The sequence below is a fragment of the Clarias gariepinus genome, chromosome 1, assembly GCF_024256425.1.
Source record: "Clarias gariepinus isolate MV-2021 ecotype Netherlands chromosome 1, CGAR_prim_01v2, whole genome shotgun sequence".
Classification (NCBI taxonomy): domain Eukaryota; kingdom Metazoa; phylum Chordata; class Actinopteri; order Siluriformes; family Clariidae; genus Clarias; species Clarias gariepinus.
In genome coordinates this window covers 34752986-34776115 of record NC_071100.1, presented here as the reverse complement: position 1 = coordinate 34776115, position 23130 = coordinate 34752986, and the positions used below count along the sequence as shown (strand labels likewise).

Sequence of the window (23130 nt, the reverse complement as noted above, 5' to 3'; positions counted from 1 at the left end):
CTGGCTGCAGATGGTGAAAGGGCTAGAGGAACATGCATACTGAGATTATGGCGGCATGAGAAAGTAGCATCGTAACAGTATCCATCATTATGATACACCTCTTGAGGCCAGTGTTTTTACATCCATAAAAACTACTCAGAAACGTGTAGATGTAAGAGTAAAAAAAGATCTTTTTTTTTCCTGTTTTTATTCTGAACTAGTTCTATGCATATTTTGAGACATTCGTGTGGAATATAAAGCTGCTCCTGTCGTGATTATTGCAGTTGTCACAGGTCATTGATTTGTCTATGTAATTGTAAAAGTTCATGTGTAATGGAGCTCATAAAGCTGGTAGGTGTGGCACATTGTGCCAGGAGTGGGGTCTTAATTAAACGTTCCATAGTACACAACCATTTCATTTATGCGTGGAACATACATAAGTGGTATTCTTTGCTTGTTTGTGTATATGTGGAATTGATGGGGGTTGGTAGTGCAAGTAATTTGTGGGCGGCATGTTTTTAGGACCAAATGTCTTCATAAGATTATTTTTTCCTACCCAAAAGCAGTTTCCATACTGTATAAAACCATTGGAAAAGCCCCAATTATTGAGCTTAAGGTCAGGGTAAGATTTTTGTGCATGCATAACATAAATTACCTTAATTAACAATAATGGAAAGTCTTCACAATAGTACTACAAACAAGTACTGTACGTGCACACATCACTTACTGTCTTTTTTTGCATGCAAGTCTGTTTAAGTAAGTGCTTAAGGCCCCCCCCCATCAGTGTCCTAAACCTGTAATTTATCTGATGCCTAATAGTTTGAAAAATGACTTTATCGTCTACAGAAAATGGGTGATTTGCAGTAAAGCTAATGACAGCCATTCTTTATGCTTAACTGAAGCCCCTCATCCTGGATAGAAAGTTCTGGAAGTGATTTGCAGATATCTCCGCAACGGATGCTGATTAGGACAAAAAAGCTATAGATGTATGCGGTGAGCTCATCTAAATCACAGTGTATTTCCTGCTAAATCGCTTTCTCTATTGAGCTCCTAAATCACTTGGACCTATAAGGAAAATGTATGGCTTTTTACAAAGTGTTGGCATGGTATCAACTCATAATACTGCTCAGTACGTATATAAATGGTGTACATCCTTATTGCCTTTGCCCTACTTACAAAGTGCTCACTTACAAGCATTCAATTTTGAGGCCACCTGTAAAAGCTTTACTATGACTGATTTTTGTGGGGATTTTTTGTTTATGATTTCGAATTTAAAATAGGGCTAATCTTTTTGTAACATGACTGCTTTGCATGTTTGAAACTAGATGGAAACTAGGAAAGTACTTTTTATCCTAAATGCATATCTAAAGCTTCCTGGGAATCGGTTTCGGTTTAAAGTCTCACAAGCAGTTGAGTTGACAAACATCATTTGAAATGGGGCAGGTGCGGAAAGAGGCAAAGACTTGATTTATTTTTGTATGTGTGGGAGCATGGTAGGGGGTTGGTGGGTTTTAGGGAGGGAGGGGGGGCTTAAAATTACACTCACAGCCCTAAATCCTCTTCCCCCAGCATGGCATAAACAGGCTTAGACTGGGCAGGGATGGATGCCAGGCCTCTCCCCCCTTTGGCTTTTGTGTTTTAATTAACCTGTGCTGGGCCTGCTCGTGCTAAATGTGCTTCAGTTGATAAGGTGCCTTGGTTGATTGATTCATTGAGCGCACGTGCTTCCAATTTACATAGCATTAATGCTAACCTTAGTTTTAGTATTACGTAGGCAGCAACGTATGCAGGAGTTAAAGCAGCGTGTATGCATGTACATACACTTACGATACTGATCTCATGGTATGGTAGTTTGATTTCATATTCATCTCAAGGTGCCGAGGGATCGAATCAATGAGTGATGGGTTTAATTGTAAGTCTCTCGTCCTTCATTCTGGACATTAGTGTCTCCTGTCCCTCTCTTCTGCTTGGCATAGATTGAGCCTGGCCACCTCCCAGCAGGCCACTCAACGTCTCCATTAGCCAGTACCATGGCAATGGTGTGATTAAAATGGGCGCCGCTGGCACACCCAGATGGGCGATTGTTTCATATGTGTTCCACCTGCGCCCAACGAAGACAGCGCCAACCAAACCGGCACCGCGGCTTTCGATTGGATGTTGCCTCAGCAACCTTGAAGCTGGATGATATGCAGAGAAGAGTTTAAACCCCCCAACATGGATCTGTTTTTGCTTTTGTCGTGCTACTTTTTTTTTTTTTTTTTTTTTTACCATTAAAGATTGGCACAGAACACAATGTAAATGAATCGCCATTAATAATAATTTGCATATGGTGCCTGGTGGAAGCGTGCAGTGATGTTGGCTGCAGGTGAGAAAAACTCAGCGTTATCAAAGCTAATGCAGGATACCTGGCACCAAGGGTGCATTAGCATGAAGCCATTAGTGAAAAAGAGAGACCAAAAAATTTTCATAAAAGCCCCTACAAACATAAACAGAATGTGGTAAAGCATGTTGTCAAAGAAATTGAAGTTTTTTTTTTTTTCACATTTGGTTGTTATCAAGCCAGTGCAATTCAACTCTTTACAACTTCACACATCACTTTTAATGTTCGACCACATTAGCGGTAGTGATTAGGTGAAGGCGCAATGCCCCGTGCTCGCCGTTCTCTATCTTCATACTAAACCCATCAGTTTCTATCCTCCCTTGTTTTGCTTTTTTTTCATGATTCCACTTCTCTTTCTGGGTAGCTGGTGTTTTTTTCCTAATTCCTTGCGGCACTGGAGGGCGATGCGTAGAGGCTGTGTTCAGCACGCCTGCAGGTTTTAATAACAATATGGCTGCCATCCAGCAGCAGCAAGCCCAGTGATTGGTTGAGACTGTGGTTAAGGGGGAGGAGGAAGGGGATCGAGCGTGATTCAGCTGGAATCAGACTCTCCTCACCTGCATCCGAGTGGAGAAAAGCCATTAAAGCTGCCTCGGGCTGAGAGGAAATGGGAAAACAGCCCAATCGTTTTATTCTTCTTGGTTTATTTATTTATTTATTTTAAACATTTTCAAGAATTAATGTTTGAAGTTTTATATTTTGTCAGGATTTTACAAGACTGCATTGACAGCATGTTCATCACACTATAGCAGAAAAAGGGGAGATTAAAAGAGAGACACTATATGAGGTTATGTATAAAAAAAAAAGAAAACTTGCAAAGGATATTGAAATTTTATATAGGAAATTTACTAAAACTGACAAAATGTGTCTGTTTCCTATATACACTCCTATCCCTGAGAGGCAGTGGTGCTTATTATGGCTCACACCACAGCACATCCTCAGTCATAGTGCTGACAAAGAGCATTCAGACACACTTCTATTTGATTACTCGGTGCCCCTGGTTCCCATTTACATCCTAACTCTGGCACAGGAAGGCCCTCAAGGTACTATGTGGGCAGCTCTTGTGCAGCATAGGATGATGACTTTACGGTACGATGTATGCAGAGCAGCGCCTGCCAGATCACCTTGATTACTCTATGGACTGGCATTGCACACTCTATTGGTCGGGCATAGACTCAAGCAATTATTGCACATGTGTTGGAACAATTAATCTCTTTTGTGCTAAGGCTTGTTTAGGTGAGAAGTGCTTTCAAAGCTAAGATTGTTGCTGTCACACCATATTTCTGCTTCTTTTATTTTGTCATCATGATTATCATGTATTAGTTTTCAGTCTCGCAATGTCATATCATAAGGGATGCAAGCTGAGTGTGTTTATACTGTAATAGCTATTCGCTTTGCATCATCTGTAGCGAGTGCGGCTAACTCGTTGTTTGTTTTCTGGCTCTTAATGATAGTATGTGCCATACTAGCATATTTAAATGCTTTGGAATTTATTTCCAAAAGTCATGGCCAGGATTATTCTCATGAATAATGTGTGGTATTTCGTCTTTACAGGTTTTGTTTAAAATGCCATGGCTACAGAATAACAGTTCTTGCGTTTTAGTGCTTTTTCTCTTTCGTTGTGTTGTATATAATAGCAATAATGAGATTATTCTTACGAATCCTGACGTTTACCCTGAAAAACCTCTCTTGGCAAGAACATAAAGACTGAGCCCTGAGAACTTATCAGCTATTCCTTAACTCTGGCACTGTTTTCATTATGAAATGTGCCTTAAGACAGAGAGCATCTATGAGATTTGAAATAAAGCCAGCCATTCATTAATGATAAATTTTCACCGCTATTGACCTCTATATGCTTTACAGTGTTTGTTCAAACACAAAGACTCTTGTGAAAATACACTAAATCAAATGCCCCAATTTACACCGAATGCACGACGGGCCTTTACTAAGACACATCGAGCAGTCAAAACATCCTTATGAAAACATAACCGTCAGCTTCAAAGGCTCAACTCCCTCTTGGAAGGATTGAAGTGATGATAAAAGATAAAGCCTTAAGCCTTCCCTGTATATCAACTCAGTCTTTGATTCAGCCCAAGTGCCGGCTTTGCGAAGGGCGGGGGGAAGACACGGGTCACTGGGATTGTGCGAGGACGGCAATTCTGGTCGTCTGGATTCTCCTGAGCGGATGTGACCTTTTAGGAGGCGCTTGAAAATGCAGAGCTGCTGACCTGCAGTGGAATTAGTGCATCCCTGTGACCGCAGACAGCTGGACCTCGCCTGGGCGCTGCCGAACAAAAGCCCCGAGCTGAATAGAACTGCTAATCTGCCTGTGAGCTGCAGGCGAAGGGGCACAGCCTCACCCTAGGGGCCTCATTTGGCCCCTGATCAGATGGATGAAGGTTCGGCAGGGGCCCATGGTGCCACAGTGCCCCATGTACCCTTGCCCTCTTGGCAGATGCTACTTCGCCCTTCAGGGATTGAGTTTCTCAGGGGGGAGTAGCATCAACATAGCAGGAAAGCTTGGGACAGAGTTATTATGCTTGAATAGCTACACCTCTGGGGGTGTTTGGGTGCCGGTGAAGGCTTAAGAAGTACATTCCAAGGGGTAGCTGCATACTCACGCCAGGCTTACATACCACGCAAAGGCAGAGAAATGTTACACAGAGCTCTGTTGCTCTAAAGCACACCACTGTACATTATCTCAATATTTTCTTATGTCTTAACTTGTGATTGATTTATGTTCTATAATCTTACTAAAGACTTGCACTAAAGATGTTTTGTTTGCTTTTTACGTTCTTCCTCATATTATCTCATATTATATAAAGATTTTGCTTGCTCATTGGGAATCTAAATATAAATCTACATACAAATTTATGTAAAGCTTAATTGACAATATCGTTATACAGTATGTGCTAGGCAAAAAAAAAAAAAAAACTGAATTGAACCAAACTCTATCTTATGTTCAAATTTGTGTTAAACTCTTGGAATACACTCATTAACCAACATACATTCCCATAGAAACAATACACTACAACAAGCAAAAAATCCTTACATCTCATATTTACATTAAAGGAAGGGAAAGCATTTGTGGAGGGTTTAGGGGTAGCAGGATACAAATATAACATACTAAATAAGGTTACAGGACATTGTATAAAATGTTGGAAGTTGAACCAAACCTGGTAATACTTTCCTCTGCCTTCATTAGATCTTGCGATAAGCCCTTCGTAGGAGGCTGTGCCTGTAATTAACTTTAACCAGTCTATGAAGCTTGGCTTTACCTGATTTTTCCAATGTCTAAGAATTATTCTCATTGCGGTAATGAACCCAGATAATGCCAGGGCAGACTCTGCTTTAGACAGCCCTAATGAAAAAATGGACCTCTTTCCTAATAGACAGAGTTGGGGAGACTCTGGTAGTGGTGTGGCCAGCCAATAGGGTTTTTTTTTTAGTAATCTGTTTCCAAAGAAGCTAAAGAAAAAAAAAGAAAAAACAGGCAGGCAATGCCATATAAGTTCTGTAGAAAAGAGCCCGCGGCATTTCCACATTTCCAACATCTTGTCTCCTTTACCAGTCTACCTCACTGGCCATCCAGCACTGGACACCGTATTACTCCATACCTCCTTCCCAATAATGACATCCAAGCCTGTTCTCCATGACTAATTTTAAAAGCAGGTATCCAGCCTTTATGTCCTAGTTCCTTTACGGCATAATATGTTAAATTCTTGTTTAAAATTAGAATTTATTTACCCATATAGTGTATTTTATATAGACACTGAGTTGTAAAAGGTAAAGAGGAAATTGGCAAAAACGTTTAAGATGACACATTTGTTTTTAACTATTTGTATTGAGTTACTTATATTAATTATAAATTATGCATACTTAATGAACCAAAAATCTAATCTTGGGAACTAATAGATTAAAATGCTTATTTCACTGTGGGTGCACTATCAAGAGAGAGACAAACAAGAAAACAATGTGTGGTGTTACAAAAATCTTTAATAATGATTCTTATATATAAAAAATTAAATGCAATTTTCAATATAAGCTCTATCATAAATATAACAATTTTGACAATTGGGTAATTGGGTTAAATGGGTAAAATACCTTGAATGCAGGTCCTGTAGAAATTGAGGATTTTTATTTCTGACAAAGCCAAAAAAAAAAAAAAAGATACAAAAATACAAAGATACAAAGCAAAAAAACAAAAAAAAAAGGAATATAAATGAGACTAAACTGATTTTTATTTCCATAGTCGTTCTTATTTCTTATGATTTAACTTTATAGTGTGATTTTTTTGGCATAATGAGATATCAAGTAGGTGGACATTACGTCTTCTTGTCGGTTGTTTTGGTTAATGTAGTAGTCACGAATAAGTTAAAATGAACTTGAAATGTACATTTTTTTAATTTTTCTGTTTTATTTCATGTAAACATACATTTTAAATGCAAAATTCCCAAAACTCAAAATCCAAAATCAGATTTGCATTAAGCAGTCCAAAACCAGATTGTGCAAGGCAACTCAAAAATAAACCCTACTGTAACTCAGTGCAAACCGATTGCACATTTTCAGTTTAATTAAAATACTGCAATGCTGTTTAGTGTTTAAGCCTTACCAAAGAACACAGATAAGCATTAGAATAAGGATCCTGGAATTTATAAAGTCACAGCTCCAGCAAACACCTGGCTCTTGTATGCGCTGATTAGTAATCACTCCAGCTCTAGTCATCTGCACTACAAATACTCACAACAGAGATCCCACACCATTAGCAACTTACTAATCAAGATGTTTTCAAAACCCTAGAGATGCATAGCGTCTATAATGTAAGTAGTTTGCTCTTCTGGTTAATTTGAGTCAATTTCCGTGCTAAGCCTGGTTCAAACAAACATCTCCAGGATTTAAAGTGCTGTTTGAATGTTGAAGCTGTCTCTCAATCGACTGATATATCTCAGGGTGCCTTTTTATTAAAAGCATGAAATAAAACAAAATGAGTTCTGAATCTCCCTATAGATTGTTTTATACCACACGGTTCTCCCCACATTGGTGAGAAGCATGGTGATGGCCTTCCATGTAAATGTTTTAGTGCTGTAGGAAAAGATTAAAAGAAAAACTTGATGAAAACTTTGATGAAAGCATGTTTAAAAACAAGTCAAACTGAAAAATTTTGGACAGTTAGAGGTGACTTATTTTAGTGCGATGGACAGAATTTTATAATTTAGAGCTTTTCTCATGTTGAATTCAAATAAATCTCTTTCAGTGACTAAAATTGCTACAGTATAATTGCATGTGACAGTGGGTCATCTTCCCACATTTTCTCCTGAACCTTGATCTTTATTTGTTTATTGTAACTAGGGTTGCTGTGGATAAGAAGCTCCCGTCCATGATCTGAGGTTCCACAACCGTGGCCTCGGCCCCTTCCAGAGGAGGGTCACGTATACTGTACACATGCCAAGGGATTAGGGGATGAAAGAATGCCACTGACTGTGAAATTGCCTGATTTTTATCAGAGTGCTGAAAGAGGAAGAGTTGTGCATAATTCTGGTTCATAATGCAGAGAATGATATTGTTCGAAGTGTGTGTGAGTATATATGTGTTTGGACTTGAACTGGATATCAATGGACATTTACCCAAACCCAACCCAAATACCCGTGTGTCCATTTAAAATGGTAGATTTCCAGCAGGCTTCTGAAGAAATCAAGGCGCTTTTTTTTCTGTCAGGTGGAGAGATGAGCTGAAATAACGGGTCTGGGTTGAGTACGAGCCTCAGCTGCACTGGATCTTTATCAGTTTGCGGTTTTATGACAGCATTGTTGATGCATCTGCATTCTAATCCTGCCCTCTGCTCTCTCACAGATAAAGCTCTATACTTCAGGGAAGCCTTAATCTTTCATGAAGGGTTTATCAACTCTGTCCCAGCTTGAGAAAAGTAAGAACTCCTGTGGCATCTTTCCATAAGAGCCTAATGGACAAGCAGTTTCATTAATTAGGTTCATTTCACCAACACACGTCAAGTGAGCTGATTTTGGCAAGATCCAACTGTCATATTGGAAATGTCCTGATTTAGATCTGGAACGGCGTACACGGAGGATTCTGATACAGCCTGTTCCCACTCACTGAGCTGAAGAATACACACGGAGGTGAAAAAGCAATGGCGAAGCTGCCTCCAGCCCAGGATCACGAAGCTCGGCTCCTTCCCAGAGCAGCAGGTGACAGGCAAAACCCGTTCCTCAAATGCCACCGGGGCTGCTGGAGCCGGATCATCTCCAAAGGCAAAACTGCTGCTTCCAAACACGCCATGAGTGTGGGGGCTTTAATACATATTATTCACAAAGAGCATGATTGATCATGCAAACGTGTCCAGCTGCTTGCTTTTGGCAGGCAAAGCAAGTTAGCAGCATGCCTTGCATCGCCGAGCCACTTTAGCTCTCCCAAATCCCCCGACACCATTATAACAGACAAGACCTCACTTGCAAGGCATCGTATGATTTTCTTTCCAAGACGATTGTTTGCGTCCTCTCATGCAGTTAGTGATCCATATAGAACTAGAAGAGTGTGCTGGGGGGAAAAGGGAGGTGCAAGGGCCTTGTTTGTCTATCAAAGGATGTGAATTAATAAAGACAGGCCCTTTTTTTTTTTTTTTTGATCAGCATGTCTGGTAAGATAGCACCCCCTTGTGGAGATTTTATGAAGCAAGGAATTTGGTGTGTGTGGAAAAAATAATTGTATATACTGTAATTTAAGTACTTTTTTTATCTTAAAAATAGATGAAATGTTCATGTTACATAATTACATAATGTTTATTTATGATAATTTAAACAAATGTAAAAGAAAAAAGAGAGAAGAAACAAACATTAAATTATGTTTAAAAAACAACATTAAAATATAATGATCTACCACAGTTCCACATTCTGGTTATAGTTCTGGTATCCTTCCAGTCAAAGCAGCTTAAAACTGTATAGATGATATATTTCTGAGAAGAAGAAAAAAAATGCATTATAATCCCTTTATTTTATCTGTTGGACAAAGAAGAAGATGGTTAACCTGCATGGATCATGGATTATGTTTTTTTCACAATTTCTTTTAATCATACAAGGTCAGTTACATTTAACTCTTTTATTATTCCCTGTCTCCCCCCCCCCCCCCCCCCGTCTCCTTATAACATGCAATATTGTTGAAGTTATGTGCAGCTATATGTAGCTATCCTGAATAATAATAATAATAATAAAATAAATTAAAATAAATGATAAATAAACCTCTACATTTCCTTATGGTGGGGATGGTACCCCTAATAATACAATATTTCTTGTTTTATGATTAATGCTTTGTAGGGGGAGTTTTTCTTTGGAAAATAGTTATGGTACTGTACATAATTTGTAAGGGTATGTTCTAACGGTATATTCTAAAAGTATAACAAATATATATTAAATATATAAAAAGATCATAAGACTGCCTTAGCAACAAGGAACAGTATTGTATAATTTAGTATAGTATAGTATTTTTCGGAGTGTTTAAAATTTACTTTAATTTGCTTCTTTAATTAATCCTAAACAGTTTACTAAAGCAATCTTTGCAAGCAGAATTGATCATGCTTACTTTTCATCGCTTATCTGCTTTCCGAAAAAAATTTGCCTGGAAAAAAAAAAGACCAAATTTAAACATAGTCATGGGCTATTTTTATTCTTAGAGATATTAATTAGAGATTATTATAAAAACAATTATGTCATGGAAGAGAGCCAACTACCATCAGCACGGTGATTTATGAAAATCAAGTAAGAACTTTTCACATTAAAACTCACGGGTTTGCTGTAGTTCCCCTCTGCTTGCTGGCTTCCTTTTCTGCATTCTTTAGTAGGCGCAGCTGACCAGGGTGAAAACATTTATTAGTCTGACAGTAAAAGATCCACTTAGGGAGTGTCACTAAGCATCCTTACTGCTGTTGAACAGTTGTACCGCTCATTAAAATTGATGCTCCCAAAACCACACAGCTATTAAAAGGCAGATTCCATTGACACTGACAAATGGCACCTCAAAGAGTGTGTTTGATATTTGTGTGTACTCTCTTCTACTCAACCTCTACACACTATAAAAAGATTATATCCTTGCGTGTGATCCTGCTACCTAACTGCTTCCTGCGAGACCCAAATGTTAGAGATATGAAGGAGGCTTGGTGCAAGATAAAATATTAATAATAATAATAATAATCTCCCATGGTAATATTCTCTGCTCTCAAGTGTTGAAAAGTAGAAGTAAAGCACTTACATGGCGTATGATGAACGATGTTGATTTTATCTGTTGGACAAAGAAGAAGATGGTTAACCTGAATGGATCATGGATTTGGCAAACTGATGTTTTTTCACAATTTCTTTTAATCATACAAGGTTAGTTACATTTAACTCTTTTATTATTCCCTGTCTACTGGTGCTTTTGAGGGATCGGTCAACTCGACACTGAATGTTTTTTCAAATTAGGGATCTGTTTTGGAACAGACTCAGGATTAAGCACCATGTCGAACACTGGCAACATTTTAGTTTGTCTTTTGATGCCTTTCCAACTCATAACCACTTTCTGTTGTTGTATCAAAAGACATCTTGTGTGATAATACTCTCTCTCTCTCTCCCTCTCTCTCTCTCACTCACTCACTCTCACTCGTTCTCTATACCGCTTATTCTGTTGCAGAAGCCCTGAAGCCTTGAGCCTATCCCAGGGCAAGCCTATCGTAGGGGTAGATCTATCCATGGACCGTAGGAGGAAACCTAGCACAGGAAGAACATGCTCCCAAGGCAGACAGACCCGCGGCGGGACACAAACCCTTAATAAGGAGGTGCGAGGCCACATACGAAACCATTATGCCACCACGCTGCCCCAAGCAAAAAATAATAAAGCTTAAACAGTTAAGCTGCAAAGGTATTAAACACTAGAGATTTCCTAATAATATGGTTAGAAAAAGTTCTAACCATATTATTAAGAAATCTCTAGTGGTTAATACCCTTTTCCTGCATCAGTACACTATGTGTTATTTCCTTTGACAAGAATCTTGACATGCTTTCTTGTACTCTGGAAACAGCATGAAATATTTACACAGACACAACTTATGATTAAAGCTATAAATTTATAAGTAGACCACTTTAGCAGAAACAGGAGAAATGTTGGTAAGTCACTTTAGACTTTCATAACACCTTCATAACACATTCCCTCACACACGGCAGTTGAAGCTTATATCAAAACATACATATGAAATTAACTTTTTAGTAAGGGGATGATTAAACATGCATTAAAAATTAAAAAATCTATACAGTATGTGTTCACTTGGTAGCTCTTCATTACCGTCATTGTTTTTGGAAGGTTTATTTAGTGTATCTATATTATTATTATTATTATTATTATTATTATTATTATTAATAATAATAATAATAATAATATTAGATAATGGAATTGGATACTCTTTAACTAAAGTGATAATGCTACTTTTATATTTAAAATGGTTTATTTAGGAACAATTTCTGCAGTTATAAAACTGTTATGAAGTACTATATACAGTATACCTTTAACATTTCTTTAATGTTTATCTCAAAATGCCCTAAATGTGCTAGGTAGTTGCTAGTTAAGACAAAAGATAACAAAATAAGGATAAATTACATTGACAGTTACAGTTTCTTCTGTTTTTCATCGAATGTCTGTCAATGCTTTATAATACAATATTATTAAAAATATTATTATGTTTTAAATTGTTATGTCATGCTTATGAATGTGTTATAAATGTACTCCCTCCATTGGCAGTACATTTCACATGAAGTGTTAAAGATATCCTTTTTATGTTCGTATGTAGTTTGGTTTAGTTCCAGTGCTATGGTTTTATTGTTTAGGGAACATTGTAGAAACATACTGTATAAAATGTTATAATTTCTATTCTATGATAAAATTCAAATGTTCAAACAAATAGCATACTTGGGATCACTGACTGAATTTTGAGAATTGTTTCTCCTACTGTATGTACTGACCGTAGACACTGTCATCACTGTCCTCTCTGTTATTCATAATGCTTGCCCGCAACTGCCGCAGTTTCTCCTACAAAACAAAGAACTGCAATTACTATTCTGTCGTTACAATTAGTGATAGTTTTAAGACAATCAAAAGAATTATAAATAAAGCAGCATGTTGTAATAGCTTGTGTTTAAGCAGTTACAAAAACAGTACATACAGTGTAACCAAATGTAGCTTTAGAACTCATTTTACGTATTGATTTATTCACTTTCTGCTCATACACCTGCATAAAAAGTCTCCTAAATTATACTAACCAAATCTCTGGCTTTTGTCAAATTGATCAGAAGATACGTTTTTAATCACAGCTGCTTATTTGATTTGCTTATGGATTCAATCCAGGTAAAAATGTTTAGCGTTTAGTGCTACATGAGCCACATGTCGGGCAGAATAACGTGAACTGCAAGTCTCAACCAAGAAGCACAAACCGGATGGGTGGACCGAGTGCTGTAAAACAAGTGAACACTACATAGTGAGCAGAGGGAGTGTCAGGAAAAATAACAGAAATGGGCGATCCTGCTTTCCTAACATCTTGTGGTCAAGTAAATACCACTGCACTGGATCAGCATGAGAAGTGTGTTTATTTTGCCTTTTTTGCAAACCTTCCTATGCTGCTTGATTCACTGCAGTAATGTGGAATGTTTATATTGTATATTGTATAAGCTCCTAATATGGTCACAGCTGTAGGGGTATGTTTTATTGGTGCGGCACTGCTCTACAAATTCAGATGAATTTAATGTTGATCTGTTCGCACTCTGTGTTTATTTTACGTCTGCAGCCACTCAGGATCCTTACTGGAAGCATCCCATCTGGATATTATCTGCTGACAATAATGATAAGTGATATTGATATTAGTCTGGTCTAATGAGCATTTAGTCACAGATCTAACAGCGCTCTCATTTCAGCACAACGATTAGAGAAAGCAAGACGAATGCACGGTAATTGCAGTACAAATATTCAACTTCAATATAAACTCTGAAAGGTCATAGGAGTCTTAGTTTTGTTATTTCAATGACATGTAAAAAAATATACTGATTTCAATGCCAGTGAAATTTAAATGTGGAATAATTGCACAAAAAGTACAGGATTATTACATCTCCCATTGCTTTTTAAGTCTAATAGTTAACTATTCAGGATTAGAACTCACTGGACTGTTCCTTTTAATTCATCAAACACCCTCGAAACTAATTTTGCTTATCCTGTACATGTGGTGGCCTGAGAAAACCCTAAGCCTGAGCAAGATCACAAGATTTTTAACGGCTTTCCAGCTACATTAACCAAACACCATATATACACTGCATCCAAAATTATTGAGCTGCATCAATCAAAAAAGTTGCATGATAAAATGAAAAGAATTTGCATTATAAAAATGGACAGTAGAAATCACTATGTTTAATAGTGGAGGTGTGATGATAGTTCACATGATTGGGACCAAACAGCTGTGTAAAACCACTTGATAGAGACTACAAGACCAATTCATTTCTATATTCATTTCAATAGAAATGTAAAAATACAATAATTTGCAATCAAATCTTGCAATACTGTACTGTTGCATATATATATATATATATATATATATATATATATATATATATATATATATATATATATATAGTATGTATGTGTGTGTGTTTGTGTGTTTCTATTCGCAACATTTTACTAATAATGCATATATAAAATTTTATTTAAACATTTTTTTACATTCTTACATTTGACATTTTTTACATTCTTTTTTAAATTTCTAACATAAATAAGTCCTTGTTTGTTTGTTTGTTTATTTATTTGTTTCGTCTGCATATCTAGTGTGGTTAGTCACCTGCTGGATGCCATCTAATCCTTTCTGAACCCTCTGCCAGTCACTGAATCTCTCCAGGGCCTCGTCCACGCTGAGTGATCCTTTCTTCACCTGCTCCTGCAGTTTAATGAGCTCATCCAGTCCGGGCACTGGACTCGGCATAAAGGTGTCGTATGTGCATGAGTCTTGACTGCTGGCTGTGGCATGCACCCAGCAGTTAGTGTTACATACAAAGTTAAAGAGAGGTAAAGTAGGGCAGCTATGCTTGGACACATACAAATCAAATATGGCACAGTTTTATAGCATTGCTATATAAATGTTTTACATTTATATATATATTTTGCATAGAAAAAAAAGGGAATGAATTGTATTCTTTTTTTTGTAATAGATGTGAGTTGTATCAGTGTTAAATCTTAACAATGACATTTGACAACAGCACACTACTTTGTGTCATGCATTATGTCTTACTTTGATTAGCAGGAAAAGAGTAGAGAGTCTCAGTATCTGCCTGGGACATTTTCTTCTGGAAGACTAGGATGAAATCAAAGACAAGCAGCAAAAATCACTGGCCTGGTATTCTCATTGGAGCAGCTCGAAATTGTCATGTGCCTTAACAGTAGGAATGCTACTTATCCACTAGGTGGCATCACATAACAAAAAAGATGCTGTTTGTACACACAGGGCAGATGACAAAGACGTGAATTCCCTACAGTAACTTGTCTTATCACTACGTATAATGGGTATTACTAAAATAACACAGGCTGATAGAGAGCATGGTCATAATAACATAAGTAGACTGAAAGGAGCCTCGTTTTCTGCTTTTGCTGTAACAAAAGATAAACACAAATCAGACTGGCTGCGATCGATAAAAGGAGGAAAATTTAATTAAAGTGGAGGATACACTTGGTGATACTATTGATTGTTTGTAAGGGCTTTAAATGAGAGGCTGCTGGTGCGCTCGGTTACTTCGGCACCACACTGTGCCATTCTCCTCTGATGGATTCTTTTCTAGCATTTTGTCATTTGCACCATTTTGTGACTTGCAGGAACACTGTGAGGATGCATCCATGTGCCATCAGTCGGCAAACACTCATCTGGAGAGAAATCCGTCGATTCAGTGGCAGTTTTTTCACAGGGTCGAGTTGTTGTTTCTGAGCAGCTGAAGCCCAAAAGTGACAGCTTGGCAGTGCTGGGGCTCAAACTAGGAACCTTTTAATCAGCAGTCCAACACCTTTACCACAAAGCTTCCCCTGCCCCCCATAAGGACACTTTAGCTCCTTTAGACTAAATTACTCAAATACCTACAGTAATAGCAGCATACAAGCATAAACTTGAAGAAAAAAGGTATTTTCTGTGCCATGACATGCTACGCACTTTAGTACATATCAGTGTTGTGAAAGTAGTTTTTTAACTAAGTTTTTACCTTAGGTACCACTCTTGTACCTTTAATTTGCTTTTAGAGTATTACTTGTAAGATACAATACATGCACCTTTCCACACTAAAGATACAGAAGGTGTCATGCCAGTTTCAAGGAAAGGTATTGTTTGGTAACCTTTTATCCTGATATAATAATCCAGCAGCATTACGGCTTTAACAATAGCTGGAATTTCAGCTTAAGCAGTTCAGACGAGCTCTGGTCCCTCCCAGTTCAACTAAACACTGAGCGGGTCCAGAAATCTGATCAGCGTGTGGGCGAGAGATCACAATGTTGAAGTGGATGGAAAAGTCTTTCTCTTTGTGCTGAACCCCCCCTCCTCCTTCTTCCACCACCCGGTCATTTCATGTTGTGGGATGGGAGAGGTGGAAAACATGTGTAATGCATGATGTCGACTCTACTTGGCCCCCTTGTGCTGTTCTGATTGGTTGCAGATGCATGAAGCAGTATGCTTCTCTCTTTGTGCTTCTATCCGTGACTTTGGGAGCTAAGTTTTTTTTTTTTTTTTTTTTTATTTAGAGACTCATTGTGCTTGAAAGCAACTATTCAATTCTCCAACCAAAGTCCCTTGGCACTAATAAAACTCAAATCTTATTGGCATCGTCCTTTAAGCCTGCTGAGAATTTGCTGATCAGCACAACAAGGTCTTAATAAACAGGATAAAAGCGATTCGCCTGGGACCAACTTGCGCACCAAATTAATGCAAGTATAATGCTTAATATTGTCTGATGAATAGTAATTCATCATAACACATATTGGGCCCAGTGGTAAGGCTGGTACACACACACACACACACACACACACACTTTGTCTTGCTCATAATAATGCCACACTGAACTCAGCATCACACTAAAACCTAACACAGAGCATATGCAAGAGAAATTTGACCCTAAAACAGTAGCAGCACACCCACCAAGGCTTTTCAGTCCATTAATGTGTGCCAAAGACAGCAGTCAGCTGTGTGCTATCTCCTGTATGAACTTAGATTTTCCTTTTTTTAAAATGAAAAAAAAAAGCAGTTTTTATTTAAAGTGCAAACCAGCTTTACATGTTATGTTATTTCTGAGGGAGCCAGGAAAAGACACACTGACGGTAAGGATGGATTTCAGGAATATCCACCATAGTCGAAATCGTCTCCGTCCATCACCCATGTTTAATGAATAGTTTCATTTCCCGCCATCATTCTGCGTGAACGAGATGACACGGGTTGAACTGTGTCAATAGAAAAGCAATCACTCTAACCGAGTCTACGTCTCGGCTCATTTTTGAATGGCACAATAAAAAAAGGGTAAAAAAAAAAAAAAAAAAAAGGGAAAAAAAAGAAATGGTAATCTTTTTATCTGCGATGAAAAGGAGAAACGTTTTCATGGAGAAGATGGAGAAATGAGCATGGAAGGGAGAGGGCGAGAGCTGGATTTGTTGAACAACAGCCATGGCATTGCTCATGTTTTCATTCCCCCTTCTGTATTAATATATGAAAAATGAGTTTTTCACAAAACAGCTCTAGAAACACACGCTAGTTACCATCTGTTTTCTACAAAACAGCATCTGATATCACTGCACAATCTGAATAACTGTCTGTACGCACTCAGCCACTCTCCTGGACTCTAAACTGTTAAAAACAATTAATACCTGATTACTTTTACTTCTTTTCACTTTAAATTTTCTCTACTGCATACAGCACTGATTTTTTTTTTTTTTTCAAAATCATATTTTAGTATTCTTTAAATCTCTGGAAAGGAAAACTATGAATTCATGAAGTATCTGTCCTCAACATTACAGTACAACTGAGCAATTCAGAGGAGAGTTTGGTTGCACAGTTCATGCAAAGGTCTTGTTCTCATGATAAAACACCACTAGGTCTCTCTCTCTCTCTCTCTCTCTCTCTCTCTCTCTCTCTCTAGCTTACAGGCTACAGATCAGGAGAGTCTAAATGATTTATTAAGCTCTAACAATACAAGTCAGTTGGCACCTTCAACTTGTTGAATTATTAATGCAGTTGAAATTGAACATTTAAGAACTTGCTGGCTGTGATGAACGATGCAAATTCGGGTCTCACTTTCCTCTGTCATCAGTTATAGGAGCACGGACAAGAAAGAAAAAAAATATTAAGTATTTATAAACATTACTGATTCGCCTGCCTAAGAGAGCAGCAACTTGCTATAATGAGAGATGACTCTGTTTTCCTAAAATACATATTTAAAAAATATAAGACCTTGTGGACAATTTTTTATGGCTGATAATAATCCTGTTATTCCAACCCTAGTATGATGCTTCTTAAAGAAGTACATGTCCAAATATCACGGCACGGTGGCTTATTGGTTAGCATTATCGCCTTTCACCTCCAGGATCGGGTTCGACTCCCAATCCTGTGTGCACCTGCGCTTGGTGGGTTTCCTCCGGGTACACCGGTTTCCTCCCACAGTCTAAAGACATGTAGATTAGGCTAATCAGTGTTCTGCAATTGCCTGTAGTGTGTACATGAGTGTTTGAGTGTGTGTACAGTATGTGGGTGCCCTGTGATGTATTGGCACCCTGTCCACCCTGGCCTCGTGCCCTAAGTCTCCTGGGATAGTCTCCAGGCCCCCCACGACCCTGTATACAGAATGAAGTGGTATAGACGATGAGTGTGTGAGTGAGTGATGTCCAAATGATTAACTAATCAATGACAGTAGCTTGAATTGACTAGCGTGTGTGATTATTATTACCCTGCGCGATGTAAGGTACATTCACCTCCTTGCTGGGGAGACTCTCAGGTCGGGGGGCAGGTGCAGGGGGGCGGTTGGTCATCACCACTGAGCCGCTGCTGGAGGCCAGGATCGAGTCATATTCTTCATCATTCACTTCGAGTGTATAGGGATCGTCGTCTATCTCCGCCTGCACTTTAGCATCTCTGGCTCCCGCTGTGTGAGGCTGATCACGGCTGTCGGCAACCCGCCGATTCACTGCAGGATCAAAACAACACACACTGATTTGGTGTAAAGATTTCTCCCTGCTTTAGTGTATACCGCACTGTTTATTGCAAGAATGTACAGTAAACATATATATACAGTAAGTGTATATCAGCGACTTACCGGTACTGCCCATCAACTCGTACACACTTGTGTCATCATTTGTGTCATCATGGCTGCTTTGGGCCTGTACAAACACAAACAGTTTGACTATCGATTCCTTAGGGGCTTAAAGGGAAGTTTAATAGCTGCAGGATAGTAAACGTAATTATAATGAAATATTTTTAATTTTTTTTTCAGGAATATGTTGTGAATTCATTGTTTGAAGCTATTTCAGGGTGACAATGCTAGCACTGTTATAATAGCATATATAATAACTTGTATCTCCAAAACCCAAGAGCAACAACAATTTAAAGAGAGAAGTAGAGGAGAGAACATATGTATAGCGGATTGGCTTAGCTACTGTAGTAAATATTGTACTGTATGAGATGACTAGCCGGAGGTATTAGCATGAAAGTTGAAGCTTTGGGACCCTCTCTGTTTGAGCAGAGCGTATACATAAGGAGGTGAGAGAGATGAACAGACTAAAGTGCTACTGTACAACTTAGCTGCATCACTGTCTTTAGGCAGAAATGAGGTTTCTGGTGAATTCCCACTTCAGCGAATAACTTTCACTTGTCAATGAAATAACTTTAACCTACTGTTAAAAAACGCCACTCCATTAAAGATCACATTATTTATAAAGGTTACTATGCGAGTAGTTCAGGATTAACTTTTTCCTTTAATTGATGGTGCCTTTTTTTGGTCCATGTGTGTCAACCAAGATTAAGACGTAAGCTGAAATGTAATCAAAACTAATTGCTTGACCAAAGCATAATTAATACAGTAATTAGTTGCATGAATATGTTGAAAGGTTGGTGCTATTATTAATCTACTGCTCTCATGATGGTGGCACAGTGGCATAGTGGAATGTGAGTGGAGTTTGCATGCTCTGGTTTTCTCCCACAGTCCAAAGACATGCAGATTAGGCAATGAGTTAGTTATTGTGTGTACATGTATGCTCTGTGATGGTTTGGCACCCTGTCTAGGGTGTACCCCTAGAGAATAAGTATGGTTGTCATTTCAACCATATACAGTTTAGTACAGAGTGAAATGTAAGAAGGTTTTTAAATAAATTTGGTGATTGAGATCTAATGTCCAGGAATTCAGTGTTTTTTTTTTTTCTTTCTTTTTTTAACTGAAATACTGCACTTTATCCTTTCTAACATCCATTGGCATAACACTTGGTTTAAGAGTTAAAAAACCACCAGGAAATGAACAAAATCTGTCCCTTTAGCAAGGAGAGATAAAAACCAACTGCTAACAAATCCAACTCTGCCAACGATAGGGTTTGGAACAGAACAGAATGTGTCTAATTCATCAATCACAGCTTGCAAACACAGTCCATTCAAACATGTAATTCAGGCTGCTCAAACATGTAATTTAGCCCGTAATTCCGAGCCAGAGATTTGATTCTATCTTCGCCAAGTGTTACAACTGCCTTTGTCATTAAAGAAAAGATATTTAAAATGGACCGTAAGTATTATGCAATGCTCTTTTTTTTCCCCCTCTATATCTCAAGGTCCTGTCAGTTTTGCCAACCTCGCTAAATCAGTTCGTCAAGCACACCAGTAATGTGCGAAGCGAGGCCCTGGTCACTGTGGAAACAGCAGACAACTCAATTTTCCTCTGAGCAGATTATGTGTCAGTTGTTCAACACAGTGAGAGATGAACAATGAGACTATTCATGCCACTCGTACACATACTGACCACAGCTACAGAAAATTCATTCGGTTCGCAACGCAGAGAAGCGCGTGGTGAATTGATGAGTGGGGACTATTGAAAGTATGCACTTTAGCACGGCGCATGTTTCAGCCTGCAGCTACCATTCTCTGCACGCTGTTCCTTAGCAACCTCCTCCATTCACTCCGAATAATAGCCCACACTCTTCCCCTTTAGTATTGATAATGCACATTAGCATTCTGTGATATGAATATATTCATTAGAGTAGAAAGCGAGGATTAACAGATATACATGACTAGCTAATTACGCATCACAAGTCGAGGAAGATGCGAACGATGGCGACTTTGATGTCTGGCAGAAGTGGAACAACAGGTTTTCCACAAGTGCCCTTCTGATGAATAATTTAAAAGATTTTTTTTCCCCCATAGAAAAAAATAATGATGTGTCAACAGAATGACAGATGTTATAGAACTGGAAGGAAACAAAGGGTCATTTAGGGGCAATTAGTTTTACTGTGACTACATTTTATGTTGGATCTTTATAACAACTATATAATATATTTATGGTTTTATGTTGAGGTACAGTAATATTTTATCTTATGGAAATAGATTTGTTCTAGAAAATATTTGCAGTTGCTGTATGTATGTGAAAAATAATTGTGTAAAAACCTGATACATCTGTAGATATATAATTTGTTTTATTTTTTTGGACACAGGTCTGCAAAAGATTTAAATGATACTAGAAATAGTATAATTTTGCCTATTTATATATTACACCTATTATATATATTTTATTACTTTTGGGTCAGATGGTGACTTAGTGGTTAGCAATAAGGCCTCAAACCTCAAAACTCAAACTGTGTGCACTGTTTTTTGCATGTTTTCCATATGCTTGGTGGGTTTCCCTCAGGTGCTCTGGTTTCCTCCTACAGTTATGCAGATTGTGTTAAATGGTGTTTCCAAATTGCCCATAGTGTGTAAGTAAGTGAGTAAGTCAACGGACTGGCACTCTGTTCAGGCCTCCCGTGACCCTGTACATGGTATACTGGTATAGATAAGTGAGTCAGTGAGTCAGTGAGTGAGTATCACTTTTTACATTATACAACAATTAGCTCCAAATAAATAACCTGATTGGAAGAGAGGCTTTCCATGAGTGGTGATAATGGACAGTAATACAACTGGCTTGTTTAACTATATGTACAGTATCTTGCCACATCCCAGGTGTTCTACAATCGTTAATTATGCTAAATGTCAGTCGCAGCATGGGTGAAAGCAGGTTGGTATGCACTTTTAGCAAGAAAACACATCTGATAACATCATTTTAAACAACACTTTTTCGACTTACTGTAATATTTGTTTCTAAATCATTCTAAATTTCCTCTGTGTTGTTTTATTTACTTCTAAGCTATCTTATCTCCTAAGGCTCTATTACTTGTTCAAATACTTGGTGTGTTGATGATGGAACACCCTACCACACTACCTGTCCATTTAATGCTATTTGAGGTGTGAACTTGGAACCTGGAAGTTACTAGATATAATATTTTAAAGCAGAATAAGTGGAAATATAAAGAGAAACTTATGAGATTTACAGGACTGTAAACCCATATTTTATTCGCATATCAAAATCTTTTGGGAATAAAAAGGTGTTTGTGGAACTGTTATATAAACACAATATCACACTCCAGGTTGTGCTGTTGTGTTGAATATCAGCATGGCTGTGATGAGAAGGCACAGCTCGAGTGCCATCATAGATGTGATGATACAGTATAACAAGCAAAACAGCACTTCATCTCATGTGATATACAGTGGGGAAAATAATTATTTGATCATTATTTGACAAAGAAATTAAGGGTCTATAATTTTTATCATAGGTTTATTTTAAAGGATGAAGACAGTATATCAATCAAAAATCCAGAAAAAAATCACATTATATAAATGTCATAAATTAAGTTGCATTTAAGTATTTGAGTATCATAAGTATATGATCCCGTACCAACCAACAATAATTCTGCCTCCCACAGACTGGTTATGTGCTCATGTGGTACACAGATTAATTTAAGAAGGTGTTCCTAACAACAACTCGTTATATGTATAAAAGCCACCTTTCGACCTTTTTAATCTTGTATTTAAACCTCACCACCATTGGCAAGACTAAAGAGCTGTTAAGGAACACCAGGGACAAGATTGTAGGCCTGCACAAGGCTGGAATGAGCACCAAGACCATCAACAAGAAGCTTGGTGAAAAGGAGACAACTGTTGGAGTGATTATTAACAAATAAAACAAAAACAAAAAAAAACATCCATCACCCTCGGTCTGGAGCTCCAAGCAAGATTTCACCCTTATGGGGAAGGATAATCATGAGAAAAGTGAAAGATCAGTCCAGAACTACACAGGAGGAGCTTGTGAATGATCACAAGGCAGTTGGGACCACAGTTACCAGAAAAACTATTCGTAACACGATACACCACTATGGATCGAAATGCTTTAGTGAAACACATTAAGGTCATGGAGTGGACTAGTCAGTCTCCTGACCTTAAACCTATAGAAAATTTATGGAAGGAACAGAAACTTCAAGTTGCCAAGCAACGTGCAAGAAATCTTAAGGATTTTGAAAAGATCTGTCAAGAACACTGGACCAAAATCCCTCTTGAGATGTTTTGCAAACATGGTAAGAAACCAACTCCAAGAAATGTCTTGCCTCTGTGCTCGCCAGCCAGGGTTTCTCCTCCAAGTACTAAGTCAGGTTTTGCTTGGGAATCAAATGATTATTTT

At 38.0% G+C, this 23130-nt stretch overlaps 2 protein-coding genes across 2 annotated transcripts in view; one reads left to right on the top strand and one right to left on the bottom strand.

Moving 5' to 3' along the window:
- Positions 1 to 8586, top strand: part of LOC128538036 (nuclear factor 1 B-type) — a 138938-nt gene extending 130352 nt beyond the window's left edge. Inside the window, exon 11 of the mRNA XM_053510637.1 lies at positions 8210 to 8586. Coding sequence (XP_053366612.1) covers positions 8210 to 8239 — 30 coding nt within the window. The 3' untranslated portion in view covers positions 8240 to 8586. The remainder of the gene's footprint in view (positions 1 to 8209) is intronic.
- Positions 8587 to 9952: 1366 nt separating this feature from the next.
- The window catches only part of LOC128520978 (B-cell scaffold protein with ankyrin repeats-like), a 43307-nt gene continuing 30129 nt past the window's right edge, over positions 9953 to 23130 (bottom strand). The window contains exons 8-15 of the mRNA XM_053495459.1: positions 18700 to 18763; positions 18334 to 18570; positions 14658 to 14720; positions 14211 to 14386; positions 12355 to 12421; positions 10616 to 10645; positions 10153 to 10214; positions 9953 to 9985 (exon numbers count right to left, since the gene is read on the bottom strand). Of these exons, the coding sequence (XP_053351434.1) occupies positions 9953 to 9985; positions 10153 to 10214; positions 10616 to 10645; positions 12355 to 12421; positions 14211 to 14386; positions 14658 to 14720; positions 18334 to 18570; positions 18700 to 18763 (732 nt within the window). The remainder of the gene's footprint in view (positions 9986 to 10152; positions 10215 to 10615; positions 10646 to 12354; positions 12422 to 14210; positions 14387 to 14657; positions 14721 to 18333; positions 18571 to 18699; positions 18764 to 23130) is intronic.